Source organism: Brachypodium distachyon, chromosome 1, assembly GCF_000005505.3.
Source record: "Brachypodium distachyon strain Bd21 chromosome 1, Brachypodium_distachyon_v3.0, whole genome shotgun sequence".
Classification (NCBI taxonomy): Eukaryota; Viridiplantae; Streptophyta; class Magnoliopsida; order Poales; family Poaceae; genus Brachypodium; species Brachypodium distachyon.
Genome location: NC_016131.3, coordinates 22389203 through 22412413, shown reverse-complemented (window position 1 = coordinate 22412413; position 23211 = coordinate 22389203). Strand labels below are relative to the sequence as shown.

The following is a 23211-nucleotide window of genomic DNA, read 5'->3' as shown; positions in this document are numbered from 1 at the left end:
ATGTTTTGAATTTTCTTCAGCGGAGGTGGAGGTGGTTTCTTTGGATGGAGTTGTTCAGTCTTGCATTTTTCCTAGGAACAGATGCCTCCATTTCGTGGCTTCTGAAGCAGTTGTTAAGTTGTGTTTTGAAGCAGAGAGTTCTCATGTTATGTCACTAGTGATAAAACTTATTCTGGCAGTTTTTTAAAAGTTAAGTGTGCTACTGTACTACTTTCATGTATGTTGGATGACATTAAACAATTCGATGTGTATTGGATGACCATACACAATTTGTTGTGTGTTGAGAGCAGAGTTGTGATCTTTTTCTACTTGTAAACTCTACGTGCAACCGTGGAGAAATTATGTGAAAGCGTTACTTCCTCCTCCGTTCCATAATTCTTATCGAAATATTACATGTATCTAGATACTTTTTATAATTCTTATCGAAATATTACATGTATCTAGACACTTTTTAAAAGACTAGCGTGCATATAAGCTGGCAGCATTTGTTCATCTAGTACCCCGAAACCGAGCAGTCGGAATAATCTCCTCCCGAGCCCCACGAGCCGCCGCCACCCGTGGACGACGACGAACCTCCTGAGAACCACGACGACAGCCACGAGTTCCCTGATGCGGCGTCCGGCACCGACAGGGACACGTCATCCGCCGCCGTGCCCTCGGGCACCGTACTGGGAGACACGGATGCAGCAGCCTTGTGGCGTGAGGAGACGGCGTCGAGGAGGTCTGCCGCCGCGTATAGAGCATAATCCTCATCAAATGCGTGATACGAGCTCGACCTGTCGTCGGTCAAACCATATGCATGATTAGTCAAGTGTCTAGCAGAAAAACGAACGGGCATGCTCCATCCTGTTCCCCACATATTATTATCATCATCTTCAAAACAGATAGATGGCTAGTACAGAACTACAAATTTATACTGCTACATCCTCAATAGACATGACTATGATAATGATGGGGCACATGCATCCAGATGACATTACACAAAAATATCGAATTGGGTCCAGAAATTAAGATCCACATCGACATACTGTTAGCTTGGATAGCTTGTGTATGGCTTAAACTCAGGTCAGACCACCTGAAGCTGCTCTAGTACCTACAACACAAGCAGCCAGAAACCAGAAATCATTTGATCTATTAGCTGCCGACCAACTGATTAATTTTCAATCAGGGGATAATTCAATTGCCAAAGTAGAACATTTAGTTATATTGTTATTACCTCCTCTTTTTCTGAGCTGGCCTCCCGTTTTATCTTGGATCTACTGTCCAAGCAGGCCACCACCTTTGCTGCAGCCAATCTTCTTATCCAAACGGGTCTTGAAACTAATATGGATTTCATACTGCATCCGTTTTAACCAGAAAAATTTCTTGGCCAATTCGTGTGTCTCTGCCTTCTTTACCACAAATACTTTCTTCACATGCATTGAAATTGCTCCCTGGACTTCTTGTCAATATGAGGTGATCGTAACACGGTGTACAAGGATCGGGATTCAGGCAATCCAATCTTCTGTGTGTAAGGTGCAAGCCCCACCAGATTGTTCTTTTGGTTATTGAAAGATTTCATCACTACGCGTATCTTGGCAGCTGAGTCGTTGGTGTGCATCTTCCTTGGGACAGAGCTTCTTTGGTTTCCTCAGTACGCTTGTCAAGCTGCAACAATTACAAACTTGGTATTATTAATGACAACAAAAGAAGCAGCAAACATGTTTTTTCTGCTCAACTAGACTTGTATTCTAATATTATTTCCTTCGGCAAAGATATACTCCCTCCGATCCATATTAATTGTCGAAATATTACATGTATATAGACGCTTTTTAGGCATAGATACATCCATATTTGGGCAAATTTGAGACAATTAATATGGATCGGAGTGATATGTACTTACATTTTTTGTACTATAGAGAAAATATATACTATTTCCTCCGTCCAACAAAGGATGTCTCAACTTTGACTAAATTTGAATGCATCTATATACTAAGTCATGTCTAGATACATCCAAATTTTGACAAACTTGAGACATCTTTTGTTGGACGGAGGGAGTAGAACAATTTGGGATCAATTTGGCACCATGGTCGCTTTTGAAAGGCACTCAGTTTTCTACTTTTAGGTGTTGGTTAGTGGAATATACTCCGTACATGTTTTGGTAACAAACTTGATTCCACAGCAGCATATGAATGGAAGACTGGGCACCATTGATCATAATCATTTCAATCGAAAAGAACAAAACACACATTTTCTTTTCAGTTTCAGTGGCATGATGCTGTCATCGCTGCAAGTGTATATGTTAGGAACTGTGTTGTTTCGATTGTATATACATACATTAAAATGTAGCTACATACTAAACTGCAAATGCCTGCTAGTATATATTAGCACAATACTCGTGCATCGCTACAGCCTACAGAAATTCACTGCGGAGTACATGTTTTATGAAAATGGGATACGATCATTTATTGTCTCGGATAAGGTAATCCACACGAGTTCTAATGTCAATGGTGTGTGCAAATCAAGGTGACGGACCACTGCCACTAGTTGAGATCTTTATAATAGTAAATACTATAGATTACCACTCTTAATCAAATAAGACTCCTTGAGGAGACTGGAAATGATTAATCAACTGTATTGCTGTACGGAGGAACTCAAAGCTTAGTTAATACGCGCGGAAATTCCAACATATGCTAAATAAGTTTCACACAGAGTACAGCAAAGTGATTCTCTTTCAATCCAAAGACATGAATGAATGGATGAACAAATTTTTTTGGATTCTGATTTGCTATCGCTCTCCCAAAACAAACAATGTCGTGTCTCAGTCCAGCATTTGATTCGAACTGGCTAATATGGCAATACGTGGTACCTTGGTGGGCAATGAAATGATTAATGCAAGGTAAGGTACGTACCGTGGATTTAGTGTTGCTGGATCTGCCGTTGCTGAAGAAGCGAGCGGCTGCCGCCGACGCAGCAGCAACAGCAGCAGGTGGAGATGCTGGCTGCTGGAGGACCGCTGCACCCAGGGCTGCCCAAGGAGCGCGGGACCACGGCAGCAGGTGAAGTTGCCGGCCGGCGAAGCGCTAGGCCTGCGACGTATCGGAGCATCGCCATCGCCGATCCGAACCGAGAGCGCTGTTCTTCTCCTCGGACGCGAAACCCTACCAGTGTCACTTTCTGGGACCGAGACCGGCCAATTTGGGCTTGGGTTGACTTGGTATATTCTGGGCTGCGTCTTACTGGGCTTTATAATAGGTTGCATCATGTTGGGCCTGTTCCAATGTATTATGCTGCCAGAAATTAACAGCGTGCTCTTCAGGGCATAGCAGTTAGACGCCAAACTACACTGTGCCACCCCAACTATCTATCCCCATGATGGGTACCAACCACGTGTCCCGCACTACTCTCTCTTCTTGCTTTTTAATCTTGATTAGCAGAAGATCGCTTCTTATGCTGCCAGAAATTAACAGTGTGTTCTTCAGGGCATAGCAGCTAGACCTTGTTTGGGATCGATCTTCGGAAAGAAACCCTAGCCGCCACCAGCAGAAAAGCCGCCGGTGTCGTGTTCGTCGGTTCCCCTCGTCTCCGGTAGCCTTTTGGCCATCAGGAGGTGAGGGGAACCACGGATCAACATCTGGCCATCGTCTTAGTATCTTTTTTATAACGTTTTGTGTATCCTTGGCGACGGCGTCCTGACGGTGCAGGCGACGACGCTCGGATTTTGGTCTCCCGGCTCCATCTCCGTTCTGCCGTGGCTATCATGATCTACTACATGAAGTTTGTGGATCTCACGGCTCATAATTTCGGGATTTTGGTCTTCTTACTCGTCGGTTCGGCGATGATTCAATGGTTTGACAACCTGTCTTGCGAGCGGTGTGTCCCCGACTGGAGTGGGCGGCTCATGCGGCTTAGTAAAACCTACAAGGTTAGTTCAGCCTATGCAGATTTGGTCTTCTACTGTTTTGTCACCAGATATTTGGAGACACATCAAGATGCAAAAGACGCATCTAGAGAAGTTGGCTTCAAAGATTTTTGACGTAACTTTCGATTTATCCGAAATCTTTGTTGTCGTTTTAGTTTTTTCGATCAGATGTACTTTATTCATTGAATAAATAAAGCCAGATGGTTGTTCTTAAAAAAAAACTAGACCTTGTTTGGTTGGTGAGTGGAGTAGGATGGGCTGGCCCCACCAAATTTCAGGGGCAGTTCCACCCAATTTCACGTTTGGTTACAAAGGACGGGGCTAACCAGTTTCACGCTTGGTTAGTGGGTCATCTCCGGTTTTTAAAAAAGGTCCTGTCTCTCACCCTCATCGGTTCTTCTTCCTCGTCGCTGCTTCTGCCCCTCACCTGATTGGCGGTGCAGCGAGCTTCTGCGGAGAAGGTAGCGGTGCCGCGGGCGCGCGCGGAGGCGGCGTGGCAGAGGTGGCTGAAGGGAGGCGGCAGCGGCGAGCTTGTCGTCGAAATTTCCTCCACATCCCTTGCTTTTTTCTCCCCCATCTCCCGTTTCCTCATCGTCCGCGAGTGCTACGGGATCGACAGGAGGGGCTTGCGCGTGTGCTCTGCCTCAATCCGCCTCCGCCTAGTGCCATCTCGTCGCCGGCGCCGCGCTGCACCTCCACCTGCGGCAGACGACCGGCCGGGCCTCCTCAGTGGCCTCGCGGAGGTGGACTCCCTGGAACGAGAAGATGGGTCCGGTGGCAAGGGGATGTGCTCCGGCGCCGAGGGGACAGGCTCCGACGGTGCCGAGAGGACGAGCAAAGAATGCGAGGGGGGCGAGCGAGAGAGACAACGTCAAGAGAAAGAGAGACAAACGAGAGAGGCCACCCAGCGTGAGCCAGCCAATTTCATCGGCTCATGCGGACTGGCGATTCGGACTGTTTTTCGGTCCTCCCTGCCCATGCCCAACAACCAAACACGAACTAAAATATTTTTGGGTCGGTTGGCACTGCGTGGGCCGCCCGAACTCATGAACCAAACACACTAAGAGAGCTCAGAATATACCTGGGCATGGGTGGCCTGGCCCGAAGCCTGACTCCCGGCCCAGGCCCAGGCTCACTTTCCAGTCCCAAGCCCGGCCCGAAAGCCCGAAATAACTAAAAACGAGTATTTTTTAGCAAAAGAAACATAATTTCAGTTCCAATATATGAACCACTGATTTGGTAAATAATACATCATATATATGATTAAAATTGTAAACTTAGCAGTCCCAATATATGAACCACTGATTTGCTAAATAATACATCAGATCTAGCAAAAGAAACTTAATTTCAAGTGCATCTCGACCTAAAAGAACCAACAACGGGTGAAATCACTACACACGAAAAAGGAGGAAAGCGTAGCGGCCGCGGGAGCATAGCTGGTTGGTGGCGTCGGAACCTAATGGCGAGCCGCTGAAGCCGCGCCTGTCGATCTTGGAACCCACAGACCGGACGCCGATCCAGATGCATGGCACTCTTCGTTTTGGCTGTGTGAAAGCGAAACTGAAAAGAGAAAGGGAAATAGATTGGTGTGCTCACGCAGTCTGCCAATATTTTGGTGGACGATTCCCGCGCCGTCTCCTCACCCGGAAGTTGGCGAAAATTACGTGACGCGTGCTGGCAAGGTGGACCTGGCGCGCCAAAATTGGTTCCAGTCCAAAACCATGCCAAAATACGAGGGCTGGCTAATTTTTTTGGTAAGGTTACCATTGGTAACCATCCAAACTAGGGTTGCAAGTGGGAGCTCATCCAAATCCCACTTCTAGTTCATTTGGGATTTGGTAGTTCAAAATCATGACTCAAAATTTAGACTAAAATTGAAAGATTGCACTATGAGTATGATCATGAGCATGAGTGAGACTTAAGTGGCCACTTGCAACGACCAAACAGCCCCTTCTTCCTCCTCTGCCGAGCGCCGCCACCCATCCCGCTGCCGAGCACCCGAGCCCCTAGCTCGTCTTCCTCATCGCGCGAGCGCCTCCACCGCAGGTTGATCTCCCCTTCGATTCTCTCGCTCCCGACCGTTCCTCCTCCCATCACCCCACGAACGGATTCCGCCCTTTAGCTCCCCGTTTCATAATCTTCCCCAATCCGTAAGTGAGGCAAAAATCAAGGTAGGGAGGCCGCCCTACCTTGCCCTACTGGGTCCTCCGCCCGTGTGCAGGTGGTTGTTGTTTGGTCAACTGAGAGGTCCTCCGGCCCGGGAGATGGATCCCCTGACGTGCATCAGGGTAACGTGGGGTCACCGACAGTCTGGAAGCCGGGGAGGCAGCCCTGGAAAACGATGTGGTGTCATAGGAGTTTTTAGTCTTGGCTCTTGGCCGCAGGGAGCCATCGGCTCTGTTGGTCGGTGGCTACAGAGCCAGGTGGGTTCGTTGCAGTTGGCGCGGCCGCGCGGGACCAAAGGCTCGTGTTGGTTCCGACATCCTGGGTGAAGCTACCTTTCCATTGGCGGGCGAGGTCGTCCAAGTCGCCCTTTTTTGCGACGTTGGCCTCGCAGACGAGGCCCTTCTTGTATTCCTTCTTCTGTGGCGTTGGTCGGCTGCGTTGCCTGGGTGTGGGAGCTGCCGCCGAGAGTGCAGTGTGGCGTCTGTTTGTAACATTGTTTTTCCTTTTGCACACCTGCTATATCAACGAAATAGGCAAGGCTTTTGCCTTGTTTCGAAATGATTTTTTGTTGGGTAGGCCAGTGATCAGTAGCTTTCTCTTTGTTGTTGTCTTGATCTGCGTAGCTTACTATTACTATGTTAGGGTTTTGCCCTTGTTAGTCATGACTAGTCCTGTAGGAGGGAGCGCGTGTTCCTTATGTACTCGGCTTTGTTAATCTGATCAGCAATTAGTTTAGTTTCGAGCTTGTTTAGGCTCCTTAGATATTCTGTGTTTCTAACTTTAGACTGTGTGTCGCTGAACAGTTTGTTTGCTGCCAATCAGAAGATTGCTTCAGATTTGTGTGTTCCTGCTCTTGTTACCTTCTGTGCACTGTGGTATTTAACTGATTTTGAACTCGTGTTGTGCAGGTGGTGATGCCGCCAGTGGAATCGCCTCGATGGCAGCAGAAGGCAACGGATTTCTTCTCTTCATCTAGTAAGTGCAACAATTATGTCATGTCTTCGTATCGGAATTAGCATATAGGGATTTAGACCTGAAAAGACAGTACAATTGTGCCATTTAAAGTATGCTGTTTTCGTGTACTTCTTAATTACATCAAGTACTATGTTTGTGTCATCACACAGCATTTATATTTTTGTTATCAATGTAGATTTCATAGTACATGGATGGTTATTTCCCCCCGTTTTGTATCTACATTTCTGAATGTTGGGTGTGGATACTTTTGGGGCAGGTTTCAAACTGAAGCAGGCAGGGCAATCTGCTGGGGATAATATAGCTGATGTTGCAGGGAAGGTTGGGTCAGTGGTGAAGAGTCGGTGGGCTATCTTTCAGGATGCTAGACAACGGCCACCACCCCCAGGCGATACCGTGCAGGAACGCTTCATTTCTGCTGCTGCCAACACTGGGGTGATTCTGAGGAAGGGCATTTCAGAGACGAAGGAGAAGGTTGCAGTAGGAAAGGTCAAAGTTGAAGAGGTCCGAGCCTTCACCCTTCGGGCGGGCAAAATTTACATCCAGTTTTTCTTTGTTCAATTGTTTCTTTATTAATTGTTCCATCAAATACGAAGTTTATGCTTTTATAACCTAATCTTTTGATCAAGACTCATATTAGCGTGCACAACTATGTTCATAAATTTCATTAGAAGTCTCATAAGTGAGCAATATTGTCACTAGCGGGAACTTGTAGAGAAGCTTTTCAACTTGATTATTAACATTTCCAGGATCCAGGTAGGAGACATTTGTTGGTATTTGTGGCATAGCTTGCATTATAGGGAAATCTTCATACCATAAATGCCTGAATTAAGAGCATAACCTTGGATCAGATGTTTGAGTTTTGGCTTTGCATGCTTGCTAATTCCTTGTGTTACCAAAAGTGCTCCGTGTGACGTGTTATATTGTTTTGTGTGCTTCCGTGCAGGCTGCTAAAAAAACTGCAGATAAAAGCAAAACTATTTTGAACAATATTGAACGCTGGCAGAAGGTAAGTGATTTATCTTCTGTTCTTTGGTAATACTAATATTACCTCAGTGGTTGTGATAGGATTCTGAATTTTACTTTCTTCTGATTCCTTGTCCCAGGGAGTTGCCAGCACTGACGGTAAGTTACCTTGCAAAATCATCTGGAATGCACATCTGTCATGGTTTTTAAGGCAGCTAAAATTTTATGTGTCATACTGAATTCTGCATTTGTCAACATTGAGACATAGCTACATGATAAGCATTTCGCTCTTTGCTTTTTCTTATGTTAACAAATTCTTTTTTGTTTTTCTGTATGTTTCTTGTTCTGTCTACTGATGAACAGTGGTTGAGATTTGGACTCTTTGATTGCCTAATTTTGCCTTGTAAATTTGCAGTCTTTGGTGTCCCTATAGAAGCCACTGTACAACGAGAGCAATCTGGTAAAGCTGTGCCCCTGATACTGGCAAAGTGTGCAGACTACCTAGTGATATCAGGTGAAATCACTAAAATTACATATAAGTTGGTTTCTTACTACATATTTCCCTGGATCTGACGTCTGAAACAATTTGATTAGGTTTGAGTAATGAGTACTTGTTCAGATCTGAAGGTGACAGAAAAGTTCTTCAGCAATTAGTTTCGCTTTATAATGAGGGTAGGGGTACCATTATCACTCAACTCAAATTCGAACTTTTGTAGCCACAAATCATTATTGTGTTTTTTCTGAGTTTGTTGTTTGTTTGCAGATTCGGGTGCATCTTTGCCTGATGGTGTAAGCCCTATTGACGTAGCTGCATTGATCAAGTGCTACCTTGCAAGCATTCCTGAGCCACTTACTACGTTAGCTCTTTATGGTGAGCTTAGAGATGCGAGGGTTAGCATTGATGATCTTAAGAACATACTGAAGAAGCTTCCAAATGTGAACTACATGACACTAGAATTTATTACAGCATTGCTATTGAGAGTAAGCCGTAAATCATCACTTAACAAGGTATGAATTATCCCTTAATTAGTAAGTATTGTTCTGTTGGTTGTTTCGGTTTTGATTCCTGGGCTGTTACTATTATGTGGGGCCAAACATATAAGTGTCGAGGCCACTGCTCGCTACAGCCGCAGCCCAAAATCCAGGAGCTACGACAGTGCAGGAGGAAGCCAAGAATTCAGAGTAGGAAAGAGTCCAGTTTGAGTTGTAATTCCTATTGATGGGGGAGTTATTACTCTATTAGGAGTCCTAGTCTATTTCCAGTTTGTCTCCTGTCTTGTCTATTTCCAGTTTAGTCTTCTGTCTAGTCTATTTCCAGTTTTGTGTTCTGTTAGGACAGAATTAGAAGAAAAACTCATCTCTCTGCCCTCACATACAGCAGCTGCACCTTATCTTCCATGTCTCCCAAGCGTTCGTTCATCGATCCCGATCTAATCCTCCCCTACAGACTACTACCAAGAAATCAAGCTCTGACATGGGCACTGAAAACACTGGAACTAAAACTAGGAAGGCTCAAATTAGTTAGATATAGATTTATGAACAGGATCACTGCAATTGAGCAACACCTTGGAAAACAGCTTTATCACTGTTTCTATCTTGTGTGCTTAGCTATGGCTTGTGCACTGCTTACAATGTCTTGAGGAAATGGCATTTGATCAGCCAACCCTCTCTGGTTGTATGGTTAGTTCCTTTCTGGTTTCCTTCGACAACAACTACACTAACAGCTAGATCCTACTGTGCATAATTTAAACCAACTCTCAAATCAGCACGAACTGTCTGTAACTTTTAGTAGGATGCACTGGACACTTAATCCACAAATAGCTAGTTCTTATGTTGCCGTCCACGAAACCTGTTGCTTATTGTACCTTTCTGATCACCAACGAGCTTCCATTTCCTTTTTATATACCTCATATTCAGTGTAACACAATGGGAAATTTATTACTTACGTGGTTAGGTTTAAATGGCTCTTCAGCATTAATTCGTTCGTTCATTTGGCACCCACTTCCTGTCCAATTAGGAAAATAAACATGTATGATGTATTTAATTGAAGAGAACATGATAAATCTGAAAGCATTTGCATCCCTCTCTTAACTCTCTCTTTTTTTTTGGTGATGACATTTCTGTCTTAACTAAAATGTTTGAAAGTAGAAACAGCAGGACAAAGAAATAAATTTAATAGATAATCCTTGTAGTTTGGTCTGGAATGATAGACTACATTGTAAATTTTCATAAATAGTACTCCCTCCGTTCCATAATTCTTGTCGAAATATTACATGTATCTAGACACTTTTTAGGAATAGATACATCCATTTTGGGGCAAATTTGAGACAAGAATTATGGAACGGAGGGAGTATTTTTTTTTTGTCTAAACTTGGTGGTCTTATTTATATTTCTGGAGTCGATCTCTTTTGTTCTTATTCTTTAAGGTGCTGTATTCAATCTAATGTACTAAAACTGTTGTTAACTTTTGAGCGGGTTTAAAAACTTGTTGGTGCCCAATGCAGATGGACTCTCGTAGCCTTGCTGTGGAGTTTGCACCTTTGATCATGTGGCAGCAAGGGGATTCTGGAACAGATTTACGGAATCATCTCAGGTTCACCCTAAAAGCACCTCCGAAAATGGTGGATACAACATCAAATACCGCTACGTGGGACCTGCTAGGTATGCAATTTTACTTTTCAGTTTCATTTCAGACAATCAAGGATTATAAAGCAAAAAAAAGCTTTTTTTTGTTTCCCCCTCAAGTCTATTCTTCATTGATGTTATCAAAGATACCTGCTCACTCATGTTATCAAAGGAACATGCTGGATGCCCTACATTTGGTTGTCAAGATTGTGAATGCTAATTGTTCAGTATGCTAATTGAGATTGTGCTTGTTGCCATGAAAGTTATTGGCATGAATAAGGGGTCAACTTAATCCAATGTTGATACCTAAGTGTGAATATAGCTGCCCATCTGTAGTGTTTGGTTGCAGAGCGAGGTGGAATGGAACGGAAGGTTATGTTCCTATAGGAATGGAATGGAATGATTCTACTAACCAAACACCTAGAACCACTATTCCACTTGGAACCAAGGAATGAGATGTTTTGGCATATTAGGGGAACTAGCTAAATACCCATGTGTTTATATGGATGAAAAAATTAGACTACTCGCTAAATTAGATTAAAATCACTATCACATGTTAGCGGCACTTGCCAACTTATTCCAATTTTGGTGACAAACATTATCCACATGTCAATCTTTTGCAAGAGGTTTAGTTCTCTTTTTTTCCCATTCGACCAAAATATGATCGGTTCCGCAATCACTGATAACGGAACAAATAGGTTTAATTGTTGGGTTAATTGGATCTATGCCACTGTATATTTCACCGGTTGGAGATATGCCATTACAAAAACTTGACTTGGAGAAATGTCACTCTAACTGTTATATCTCTATCAATGCCATTCTATCCACTTAAGACCAATAACTGTTCATAAAATACATGTATTTCAGCGTGTACAACAGTATTTACCATAATACCCCTATTTACAACGTTCAACAGTACGTTCGAGTCTTCTAGGTGTCATAAAAGTTCAAAAAATTCTATGCCTGTGTCTATACGTATTTAGACAGTATATGTTCAGCAGTACAATTGGGGACGTGATATGAGGAGCGCGTGGGGATAAGAAGAATAGAACTGTTTGACTTGGGATTGGAAAAAAAACTGTTCGTATAGAGCTATGTCTATATGTATTTAGACAATATACGTGTTGGGATTGGACAAAATGGCATTGATAGAGGTATAAGAAAGTTAGAGTGGCATTTCTCCAAGTCAAGTTTTTGTAATGACATATCTCTAACTAGTGGAATAGAGAGTGGCATAGATCCAATTAACCCTTAATTGTTTGCATTAGAAAGAGAGGGGCAGTTGTTTTTTTTTGACAATAGAAAAAGATGATGAGGTTATTTCTTCACAACAAAAGGAGGTGACGGACCGCCATCACCAATTGGCTCTTTTATAAGAGCAAAGATATTCCCTTTTGAGGAACCATTCCAGTTTTCTATATTCTATGAACCACACAAGAACCATCTCACTTTTTGGAACCATTCCATTCTACTTCATGACCTCAACCAAACACTGCTTCCTCAATTGCCAAGTAAGCTTATCAATCTCTCCCTCTGGCGGATTTGGAAGCTTCGGAATGCCTGCATCTTCAAAGGGGCCAACCCGGCGGTCGCTTGGCTCGTCGAAGACATCTTAGCGGAGGCGGACTTGTGGCGTGCCGCCGGCGCGCATGCCCTCAGCCAGTTTGGCTGCCTCCCTCTTCATGCGCGTCCCCCGGATGTTGGACCTAGTTCTCTCCTTGTATAGTTGCCAAAGGCTTTTTTCTTCTTCTCCATTTCTTCTTTTTCTGTTTTCTTTGTTTTCATTTTGGCCCCTGCGGGGTTTTTTGCTGTTGCCTGTACTTGCGCTTCTTGCGCTTTCTTAATGAAAAAGACACGCCTCTCGGCGTGTTCGAGAATTTTTTTTGCCAAGTAAGCTATGGCCGTAGAGACCGATGCAAAAGTGAATACACCTATCACAAAGTCATGGCTGTGGATGAGGGGCCAACTTAATCCAAAGGCCAATACACACGTGTGATATAGTCCCCAGAGACTTGTGACACCTATCACCGAGCTGTCCCAAATCATGTTATAATAAGGTCTTGCTATGATGCATGTGTTGATTCAACATTGTAGCTGCTGAATGTTTGTGGAACGGATAGAGGAAGACACTCTACTGGATGGGTGGGTGGCGGCAAAGAATGAGGGACTGAGCAAGGGCAGTGAGAGGGCGAGATGTTGTGAAGGGAGAGGATGAAGCTGATCGCAGAGAGTGAGAGTTTGGCAGTGTTCTGGAAGATTTTTGCTAGCGTGGCAAACCACTTTTTAAAACCACTGTTGAGGGTTGATTTGTACCAATTCTTAAAGCACGGGGATTAGACAACTGGTTTCGTAGTAGATGATCCAATCTGGACTTTCGTGTGAACACTGAGCAGAGGGGGCAAATTATACTTCACATTTTCATCAGGGAAGCTTTATCCAATTTATTTGATTGTTATAATCCAATACTTCCTTTAAATGATTGCAGATGAGGATGATGTGGATGCTTCTTCACAAATCCCCTTGGATGATATGTCGCCCCCAGACTACAGTGCCATTGAGGTCATCCAGTGCCTGATTGAGCATCACAACCCCATATTCACCGATGCAAACGAGACTGTATGGAGGTGACCTGACCCAGCATCTCCTCTTTAGATTATCTGTGGTGTTTAGCTCGTGCTATGTACAAGTTCCAGATAGGATGGGTGATGATGGAGTGTAGTGTCGTGCATAATTTTCAGGGATAAGCATTCTGGTCCGAACTTTTCCTTTTTGGGGAGTGAAAGTAGGGACTGTATATACGCTAGTATTAATTCTCCACAAGGCAGAGTTGCCTTGTGGGGTTGCCTCGTTAATAATGTAGCAGCACTCTTTTGCTGTATGTTACTACCTGGGATGCAGACAAAATGCTGGATGTGCTATTATCCTTACGCATTTAGCCATTTACTGAATTCAGTCGAGGCAATAAGGAGTTTAGCAGTATCGTGCCTAGTCTTTACTTTCTTTTTAGGACGTTATCCTTTAACCTTGGCAATTTGTATTCTTGTATGTATGAACACGGTGAACTGACATAATTTTTCCGTAGTATAGCAGCTTCTGAAGGAATCATGTTTGGCAATTTATGTCTCTACTTCTCCCCTCCGCTGGCTCTGCCGGCTCGAGAAGGAGAGAAGAAGGGGAGAGGTAGCGTGTATATTCCGTTTCAGCTGTAGCCGATTTTGTATTGGAGCCCTGGTTCTTCGCGGTGTTGTGCTTCACTGCTGTTCCCGGCTGTGCTGGAGTCGCCGGCGTGGAGTTGGTCTGCTGGATCAGTGCTGCTCTCAACAATCCGGATCGGGGGGATTTTGCTTCTCCGTCGTTTGGTCGAGGAGAGGAGAATTTGAGATCGTATTGGATTCGGAAAGCAAGTATTTCAGCCCAACTCCGATTGGCGCTCCGACTCCTGGTTCATCACGTACGCTAGGATGATATATACCAGGCCACGTACTCAGGTCAGGCCATCTGATCGTGTTGCAAGTAGTCGATTCGGGAGGTGCGGACCAAAAAAAGCTTCCAAAAAAACCCTACAAGCCACCTCTGCCTCTCAAGGTAATTAACTCGATCGAATGATGAAGTGATATATAATTCCCTTCCATCGATCCATCTAGCTTCTCCTCCGTTGCCCATTGATTCGACAGAGGCCGGATTTTGGACTAAGCAACGCAAATCTTCTTCTCTTTCAGATGGCTCTGAACGAGAGCCTGAACAGATTCAAGCAGCAGCAGGAGAGATGCCTATCAAGCATGGCTGCAAGCCAAGCAAGGCCACAGCAATTATCTAAACCGGCAGTGACCAATGCGCCATCTGCAAATAAGCCGCCCGTCAGATTATTCTCGGAAGATACAGAGAGGCTGCAGCGCATGAACTCGGTGAGCAAGTCTCCTGTCGGAGCACAGATCAAGTTGGTCGTCGATCTGCTCTACAAGGTACGTACGTCAATAGTAATTCGCCAAGTCGATGGGATTAATATTAATTCTTAGCAGGAAAAGATGATATAATATAGTGTTCTCTGAACTTGCAGAAAAGGGAGGCTTTTACAGCCAAGCAAATAAATGAAGAGACTCATGTCGCAATTGAAGGACCTCACAGTGCTGCTCTCCTTGAGAGCCTGAGGAATAATCCCAAAGTGCAATTTGATGGGAGGCGTTTCTCTTACAAGGTAATTAAGCTAGTTAGGATATTTACATACATGCATGTGCTATATTTATACATTGAACATGGATAATTTTTGTGGGTCATGCCTAGCTAACGCATAAAATTTGTGCAGCCCAAGCACAATGTCAAGGGGAAACACGATTTGCTCCAGCTGATTACAAGCTTCCCCGACGGCCTTCCCGTTGCCGAGGTTGAGGATGCTTATCTATCTGTACTGCAAGATTTGCAGGTGAAATTAAATTATCCACGGTTCAAGTTATTATTACAAGATCGATTCTTAGTTCTGAATCTACAAATGAATCATGCAATTAAGCCATGCATATATACATTTCTCTTTCAGGCTCTGAAGGACCCGGGTGACATCTACTGGCTGTCAGGCCAGCAAGACATGGTGTACAAGAACGACCCTAGAATGAGGATGAAGGTGGACAAGGAGTTCAAGGAGCTGTTCCACGAGATGAAGCTGCCCAGGGACATGTTGGACATCGAGAAGGAGCTCCGGAGGAACGGCGACAGACCGGCCACCGACACGGTGAAGCGGCGCGCGGCCGCGCAGGCTAACGCAGCCCGGTCAATGAAGCTGAGGAAGAAGAAGACGAAGCAGCCGCGTGGGATCACGGGCAGGACGAAGCTCACCAACGCTCATCTTCCTGAGCTATTCGATCTGCCGGTAGATTTGGTGGTGATGGTATGGATGCTGCCGTACGTTATTTCTACCAATGTATTAAATTGGAGTTCAAGCTGATGATACGGACGCTGACGTACGTTGTTTCAAAGAAATTACAATGATGCCACCGCGTCCCTCCCTCGTCGCCCGCACGAGAAAAAATAAGTCGTACGTCCTCCAATCGCATCTCTCGTCTCGTCTGACATCTCTCTCTCTCACCACCGTGAGTCCCGCCTCCTCGCACTTCGCCACTGCCGTGACCTTGCCAGGCCAACTCCCGCCTCTGCCTGCTCTCTCATCTCCCTCCCTGCTCTCGCTCTTGCGTCGCCCTCCTCTATCGAGACCAACCGCCAGGTTCCTCCATAGTGGCCGCCGCCGGTGCAAGGGAGGCAGGCGGCCACGGGGCGGCTGGAGGCACGGTGCCTGCGGAGGGAGGACGCACCTGCTGGGGGACGGCGCACGCAGAGCCGCGGAGGGAGGACGCGCTGTTGCGAGGGAGGCATGCGGCCACAGGGCGGCTGGAGGCAGGGCACCGGCGGCTAGGTTGGGCGGTCGGGGAGCGCCCATGCGGCGTAGGAGCTCGCGATGACTGGGTCCTGGCAGAGGAATACAAGGATCTTGGCAGGTCTGCCAGGGGCGAGGAAGACAGTGGAGCGTCACTGGAGGTGGGCGTGTCCAGGGGATCCGTGGTGCGCCCGTATCGAGCGGTGGGCGGCGTGCACGGAGTCCGCAGGGTTCGCAAGGAGATCAGCAAGGTGGTCCCGCTCGGCGGCGGTGCGCTCGGCTGGGTCGACCTCCACCTCAGCATCCTCGTCTGCGACCTGCTCGACCTCGAGTTGAACCCCAGCGCCGGCGAAGACCCGGTCGAGCTCACGCGCCGCAATAGGCGTGGCTGAGCAGGAGGTGGCGGGCAGGGCATGCGGCAGGCTTGCTGTACCTGCGCGTGCGGTTCGGGTGTTGATCTGGAGCACCGAGAGCCTTTGTATTTTGATGTGTGTACTGCGTAGATGAATTGCCTGATGAAATTAGTACAAAGACTTCTTTGTGCACATAAAGATTGGCTCGTGCACGCCACGTGTTCGATGAATTGTCCATAAGAATTTTCGTGGAATCTGTGGGTTTCCACCTCCTTGTAGTTTAGCACAATATGTTCTAATAAATGTACCCTCATTTTTTTTAATAAAATGTATGTCTTGATTGTCCTATTTCGCATTTTCGCAATGAGCTTTGCGCATGCTATCAATATACATCGACTAAGCTGAGGCTATGAGTTGTTGGTGTCTGATGCATACGTTTTCTGATGGAGTACTTTGGATATCCACGTCGAGAGGAGCGCCTCCCGAGTATTGTTCTCTTATATTTGTGCGATATTAATTCCTGCGAATGTTTGTGGATTTTAGTTTGTCAACTTTAGTATTAATTGACGGTCTGTTTGTTTTCCGTTGCAACGCACGGACATTTGACTAGTGGTATAAATATTTTGTGTTCTATTCTGCCTCTTATATAGTTTTTGAACGGTTTGGAGCACTTGTGGTATAAATAATTTTCCTTTGGATGCTTTCCAACCTCTCCCAGGTGTACGCACACTCTTCCTTTGAAGGACCACCGATGGAGCTGCCATCACATTTTTGTTCTTCGCTTGTGGACGAATGTAACTACCTGTTTTTTTACATAGTTTTTGAAAGCTTTTTCTTAAATATGAGAACTGAAAAAAATTAGTTCACTCTATCAAAGTTCGATTTTGTAAAAATCTTGGTTTTAAGTTGAGTTAACATTAGCAAGAATTTAAATTGAGTCTCACTTGCTATTTTGGTTTGATAGTATTTTATTTGGATTCACCATATTAACTACAAATTCTCCTTTCTCTGTTTTGGCCTTCCCGCATCGTGCAACCACGTCGCTTCGAGTGTGAACAGAGTCGAACCATGACATTTCTACTTCATGCTTGTTTGTGAAAGTGACAAAGACATTTATAGAATGAGAAAGATGATACCCCGCATGGATCTGTATTCCATGTAAACAAGGAGCAAATGATATATGCGATTTGGGGGGAAATATGGTCATTCACGTATATTCTCTTCACTCGTTTCTTGGCTGATAGATCAATTTTAAAGAGCGTGTCATGTTGCGAAAAAGAACCAACAAATTTAGTTGTATCAAACAAAGATAATTTTATGGCGTGTATGAGTAAATCTAGTAAAAACAAGAAGTAAGTTTGCATTCTATCCTTTTAAAATTTCTAGTGGAACCACTGGCGTGTGTATTTCTAGGTTGGCCGAGAAATTGTGCCTATTAAATTGAAATTTAGTAATAATCTAGTAAAAAAATGTGTACATCTTGGTTGACATAGGAATAAGAGAATCCTTTTCTAATTTTTTTCTGGGGCACTGTAGTCTTTTGTACTGTTTTGACTTTTTTATTTTTTTGAATTTGTAACCTTGTAGTCTAGGCAAAAGTTCTTTGCGCATTTGGTCACTATTTAAAAAAAACAGAGAAACAGAAATAATATTAAAAATGATATGATAAAAAGGTACAACACATGAATGTGTAACAAAAGTTGAACGGAGGTGCCTGGCTTTAGATTTCATTGTAAGTTTTCTTTGGAATTGGATGCAAAGTAAATCCGTGAGGAAACTCTTATAATTTCAAATCCCGTGTATATTTTTTTACTCAGAAATAGGTTCCTTCTAAATTTCCATGAATTTCCTTGAATAAACAATGTCTCCAGTTTCAGCAAATAAAAGTTCTGACTAAATTTGTATCAGCATGGGAAAATAAAAGTTTTGACTAAAATTGAAGCAGCACAGACAGTCTGAAAAACCCTACTCAACCCTAACCCCTCGGCCCCGTAGGCCGTATCCCCTGGCCCTGAAACAAGGAGAGGAATGGCGTAGAGCAGGACCTCACGCCGGCGCAGCAGCGACATGCCGCTCCTTCGCGCCGCGCTCCGCCGCTTCTTCTCCTCGGAGCCGTCGGGGCCTCCGAAGCTACGGAACCTACCCTACCGCCTCCGCCGCGCCGCTGTCCCCGCTGCCCGCACCGCCGTCTCCGACTACCTCATCTCCACGCGCTGCCTCCCCTCCTCTCACGCCGACTCCATAGCCGCCCTCTCCCCGCGCTCCCTCCTCACCTTCCTCGCCGGAATCCCAGCCGTCCCCAGTACCTTCCCCTCCTCCGACCTCCCCTCCCTCCTCCGCCGCCATCTCTCCTTCCACCCGCTCAACGAGCTCCCCTTCTTCCTCGAGTCCATCGGCCTGCCCCCTTCCGCCGACTCCGAGCTCATGTTCCTCAACGACCACCCGTCTCTCCTCCCTGCCGTCGCCGCGCTCGCGCATTTCGGCTTCCCATGGTCCCGCCTCGGCCTCCTCTTCCCGGACGTCCTCCTCCAAGTCCCTCCCGATCTCATCTCCGCCCGCCTCGTAGTCCTCGAGGAACGCCTCCGCCCACTGGTCCGCGCCGCAATCATCGCTGCCTGCCTCGCTTTCCCCTCGCTTATTGAGAACGATTTCTGCAGCTGTGCCCCCCTTGTAGAAGATCTTATAATGGCTTTTGGAGGATTGGCCTCGGATTTAGGAGCTATCAATGACATTGATGTGTTCTTCGGGGTGTGCCGCAGGATGCAGATGTTCTACGATGCTGGCATGAGTACTGGGAGCATCGGGGGACTTGTAGGGTGCAATCAGAGGGTTTTTCTTGAGCTTAAGGAGGAGCAGATTGGTGAGAGGTTGAAATTTTTCAAAAAGTTGGGGCTGGCAGGGGATGAGGCAGGGAAGTTCTTACTGCTCAATCCTGGAGTTTTTGATCTTGATTTTTATGATGTGGTGATCTCAGTGCCGGAGTACCTGAGGAAAGTTGGGTTGGCAGAGGATGAGGTTGATGCGGCAGTGAAGAAGCACCCATATGTGGTTGGGAGGAACCGGTTGGAGAACCTCCCTGGTGTGTTGCGGGCAATGGGGTTGAATCATCGGTTCCTGGAGAAAATTTCTGGTGGCGGGGAGAACTTGCGGTATTTATCATCAGATTTCGTGTTGGAGGATTCTAGGTATGATATGGAGGTCGAGAGAGCGTTCTTAGATAGAATAGATAAGGTGAAGGAGGACAAGAATGCACAGCATATAGACAGCAAACTGGAGTTCTTGAAGAGCATTGGGTATGGTGAGAACAAGATAGCCACAAAGGTACTCCCGGTCCTGCACAGCACTCAGGAACTGCTGCAGGAGCGATTTGACTACCTCCTCGAAAGAGGTGTGGAGTACGAGATGCTGTGCCGGATTGTAAGTGTGTTCCCAAAGGTGCTGAACCAGCGCAAGGAGATGCTCAATGAGAAGTTGAACTACATGACTGGAGAGCTGGGCTACTCCTTGGAGTATCTTGATTGCTTCCCAGCATTGTTGTGCTTTGATCTGGAGAACCGGGTCAAGCCTAGGTATGCAATGCTTCGGTGGCTCCAAGAGTATGGTCTGCTAAAAAGACCATTAGCCCCTGCAACTGTTCTTGCTAACTCAGAGAAGAGGTTCATTTCCAATCTATACAATGTGCATCCTGCAGCGCCAAAGCTGTGGCTTGAGTGCTTCTCTTCTAGAAAACACATGGAGTATTATCTCAGGAATATTCATTACCGGCATCCAGACAATGAATAAATAGATGGGTTGAATTATACCAGCATGATTCATGAGTGATGGAGGTACAAAGGATTGTCATCTGCAACCTTTTTATGGTATCCTCTCCCTCCAAAAGGTACTACTGAGCTGTTACGACTTTCCATTGTTCAAAATTCTTTGCTCCTGCATATTTTAGTGGTAGAGCACATGATGTAGGATGAAATGGAATACATCGATTCAAAAGCCAACCATGTAACTTAATTTTGTTGAAGTTGTGTTGTACATTCTACTTTTTTATGAACCTTATCAGAGGGCGGGGTGCTCCCACAATTTCTGAATTTCATTTAGAAGAATAGAATGATCCGGTTTATGAGGATTTGTTGTACATTGTAGCTCTGAGACTAATCACATTTCCACTGTGCCTTCTGCCTTGCATGGAAGAACATGATATATTGATCTGAGGTGAAAGACTGTTACTGATAATAGTTGGGTGGTACCATCATCGTCATTTCATTCATTTGGTTGGATCATACTGAACTCATGTTGTTATAATTCATGATAAGTTCTTCTGTGGATTGTATTCTTTGGGTTTGATCGCTCTACTATGTTGTCTTCTATATGCAACGGTAAGAACATGTTATATTAATTTAAATCTCTCATGTGAAATAAAGTATAATAATTTCATTTCTATAGGTAACACTGGTTAGCTGTCAATACGTTATGTCTTATATTGGTCATTGGTACTTCAACTATAATGAAAATAGTTGGTTTATTGATGTGAAAACTTTTGGCAGTATTAATCAGCTCTGTCAGATGTACCTGTTACTTGTGTTTGCCTTGTTTCACTATACTATTTTAGATCCTGTAATTGTTAATTTCCTTGAAGAAAGTTATGTTGTTACTGCTGAACTGAGTTACTCCATTTTTAAATAAATCAGCCCTAGAATGCCAACTTACATTAAAGTGCCACAGACATGTAATTGTGAGTTTGTATGAGCTAATTATTTAAAGATGCGAGGTATGTGTCATGTTCCAGCATTTAACTTCCTTCCTGTAGATATGAACTATGACAACTACGCATACGACAGTAACAACTGTATGTGATAGCCAGCTAACCACTGTTACTACTTACCAGTCTGAAATATGCTAACTGCCAAGCATATTGCAAAACCAATTGGAAATTATGTAAAGCTTGAAATTCTGGTAGTAAACAACTACTTCCATCAAATATACAAGGAAAAATTTGAGGATTGATAGCACCCAGGAAAATTATCTCCCGAGAAGGGTGCTGAAGTCTATGAGTTTTACTCCCGAGTAAATTTCCCACTTAGCCAACTGTAGTGCAGAATTGAGTAGAGATGCAATTAAGAATCAATTTGACAACGACTAACGAGGATATAGGGACATGTGATGGGATCTCAAGGATCAATTTGTCCTTGTATTTTTGGATTTGTCATATTAGGATTTGTCCTTGTATTTTTGGATTTGTCATATTAGGATTTGTCCTTGTAGGGAGCTGTCTTGCTAATCCATTGGCCATTTTTTTTTCTTGATAGAGGGCTCCCCATTTTTTTTCTGCTCACCTGTTGATAGTTATGCTGTGTAGGACAATGCAAATCGCACATCTCGGAAAAACGCTCTTTGTGACAACTGGGATATAGACGTGGTAAGGCAGTTGTCTCTTTGTCTCCAAGTAGAACTCGTGTTATCCTTTCTAATTTGTTCACAAGGCTTCCTCAACAAATATTTCTCTAAGAGCAGTCTATAAGATTCTGTGACTTTTGAATATGTAAAGTATTCAACATTGCAATAAGCAAATGTAATGTAGTAGCTCCAAGGAACAAGCATGCGGTAGCTTTGAAAAAAAATGTTGCATTCGGCACTTACATTAGCAGCATATTTTTGGCATTCAATGAAAATATTTCTACAAATGGTAAAATAGTTGCGGTTTCAAGCAGAAAAGATTTCCAACTTAATTTTGCAGGACGTTAGGTTGTCTGAAACTTAGGCTTTTTCCTCGTGGTGATCCATTGAGTCACATGATCAAAAGTTTTTGGTTGAAAATTAATTATGGTGTGTCGATCTGATCGTTGCAGATGCCAGTTACATGTTAATATACACACGTATGCTTTACTAATTCTGTGAGAAACTTTTTAGCATTCCGCAACGTTGAAGAAAGCTAAATCAACAGCTCTGCAGCAAACACACAAAGAACCAGGGTAAACACCCGATTCTCCAAAACAACACACTGACATAACTAAAACAACAGTCACAGGAACAACACACAGAATTTTAACTCTAAGTTTCCTATGTGCCTTTAGACGCTGTTGCGGCTGTTTGAACACCTGAAAAGGCAAAAAGAGTTTGTTGACGTTGTTCACCTAGCAATGGTTCCACTAATTTAGTTCTGCCAGTAAGTTGCCCTAGAAGGATGATTGTGAGTGCAATTCTTACATATTTATTTCATCTGCCAATCTGCAATTTATCACTGTTCTCTATGTTGTTACAAATGGTTTCTTTTGAGTCAATTTGGCACAAATTTCTTCTTTTCGTGGGTCAGGAAATTAATTCACTTATTATATTGAATAAGCAATTCTTTTAGTGAAGCATCTTGCATGCATGATTTGTGAGATCCCTTGTTTTTACCCCTACAGTCGGCTGTTGCATTATACTACTAACATTTTGTACTTGTCCATTCATCTACTAGGAAGAAATGCCCAATGGTTGGCGACGCCTAATTGTTGGAATGCACAAGAAGTTCTTTGATAATACTTTTGCAATAAATTGTGCTGCCTTATGGCTCTTCAGTTTTTTGACTGGAATTAGTTTTAGAGTTATTTATGTCTAATCCTTCTAAGAAAGGGGGTACTCAAATGAAGGCTGGAAGAACCTGCATGTTGGGCAGATGAAATTAGAGATTAAAGAATTCATAGCACTGACATCGTATTTGAGTTTGTTTGGGCACGTCCAGTGGGCAGCACGTAAGATGGAGTTATTTTATATACGGTGTACATGTACATATTTGCTTTGTGCAGTAGCTGAAAAGGTATAGCAACAACGATATGCTTTTGTACTAGTTCAAGTTTGTTAACAGCTATGGAATGAATTATTATGAGATACTT

General features: G+C 44.3%; 3 protein-coding genes and 1 long non-coding RNA gene across 11 annotated transcripts; 3 read left to right on the top strand and 1 right to left on the bottom strand.

Annotated features, from left to right (window-relative positions):
* Positions 1-339: 339 nt before the first annotated feature.
* On the bottom strand, positions 340-1097 carry LOC112269809. Its single transcript, XR_002961946.1, has 2 exons — positions 1029-1097; positions 340-776 (listed from the first exon to the last, which is right to left on the bottom strand). It is a non-coding gene; the product is annotated as an uncharacterized LOC112269809 (long non-coding RNA).
* Positions 1098-5797: 4700 nt separating this feature from the next.
* LOC100846582 (uncharacterized Rho GTPase-activating protein At5g61530) lies at positions 5798-13504 on the top strand. Of its 2 annotated transcripts, none has more exons than XM_003563054.4 (10): positions 5798-5947; positions 6976-7042; positions 7299-7543; positions 7986-8048; positions 8146-8164; positions 8421-8519; positions 8600-8677; positions 8769-9013; positions 10510-10666; positions 13116-13504. In XM_003563054.4, the coding sequence occupies exons 2-10, from the start codon at positions 6982-6984 to the stop codon at positions 13256-13258; spliced, it is 1110 nt and encodes a 369-aa protein (XP_003563102.1). In that variant the 5' UTR covers positions 5798-5947; positions 6976-6981; the 3' UTR covers positions 13259-13504. The 2 variants fall into 2 exon arrangements, with proteins under 2 accessions (XP_003563102.1, XP_024312924.1); XM_024457156.1 differs by lacking the exon at positions 5798-5947 and adding an exon at positions 6578-6600.
* On the top strand, positions 13504-16686 carry LOC100827117 (transcription initiation factor IIE subunit beta). Its single transcript, XM_014896943.2, has 5 exons — positions 13504-14215; positions 14350-14592; positions 14688-14825; positions 14934-15050; positions 15162-16686. The coding sequence occupies exons 2-5, from the start codon at positions 14350-14352 to the stop codon at positions 15564-15566; spliced, it is 903 nt and encodes a 300-aa protein (XP_014752429.1). The 5' UTR covers positions 13504-14215; the 3' UTR covers positions 15567-16686.
* Positions 16687-18317: 1631 nt separating this feature from the next.
* LOC100821081 (transcription termination factor MTEF18, mitochondrial) lies at positions 18318-23204 on the top strand. Of its 7 annotated transcripts, none has more exons than XM_010239926.3 (4): positions 18318-20225; positions 20531-20715; positions 21696-21755; positions 22797-23204. In XM_010239926.3, exon 1 carries the CDS (start codon positions 18413-18415, stop codon positions 20126-20128), a length of 1716 nt encoding a protein of 571 aa, XP_010238228.1. In that variant the 5' UTR covers positions 18318-18412; the 3' UTR covers positions 20129-20225; positions 20531-20715; positions 21696-21755; positions 22797-23204. The 7 variants fall into 7 exon arrangements, with proteins under 7 accessions (XP_010238228.1, XP_014752426.1, XP_010238233.1 ...); XM_014896940.2 differs by having other exon boundaries at positions 20483-20715; XM_010239931.3 differs by lacking the exon at positions 20531-20715.
* Positions 23205-23211: the final 7 nt, after the last annotated feature.

Coding starts and splice junctions, on each gene's coding strand:
- LOC100846582 (XM_003563054.4), top strand. CDS start 6,982: ATGCCGCCAGTGGAATCGCCTCGATGGCAGCAGAAGGCAACGGATTTC. Junction 8,520..8,599: donor AGACTACCTAGTGATATCAG/GTGAAATCACTA, acceptor CAATTTGATTAG/GTTTGAGTAATGAGTACTTG. Junction 8,678..8,768: donor AGTTTCGCTTTATAATGAGG/GTAGGGGTACCA, acceptor GTTTGTTTGCAG/ATTCGGGTGCATCTTTGCCT.
- LOC100827117 (XM_014896943.2), top strand. CDS start 14,350: ATGGCTCTGAACGAGAGCCTGAACAGATTCAAGCAGCAGCAGGAGAGA. Junction 14,593..14,687: donor TCGTCGATCTGCTCTACAAG/GTACGTACGTCA, acceptor CTGAACTTGCAG/AAAAGGGAGGCTTTTACAGC. Junction 14,826..14,933: donor GGAGGCGTTTCTCTTACAAG/GTAATTAAGCTA, acceptor AAATTTGTGCAG/CCCAAGCACAATGTCAAGGG.
- LOC100821081 (XM_024457155.1), top strand. CDS start 18,413: ATGCCGCTCCTTCGCGCCGCGCTCCGCCGCTTCTTCTCCTCGGAGCCG.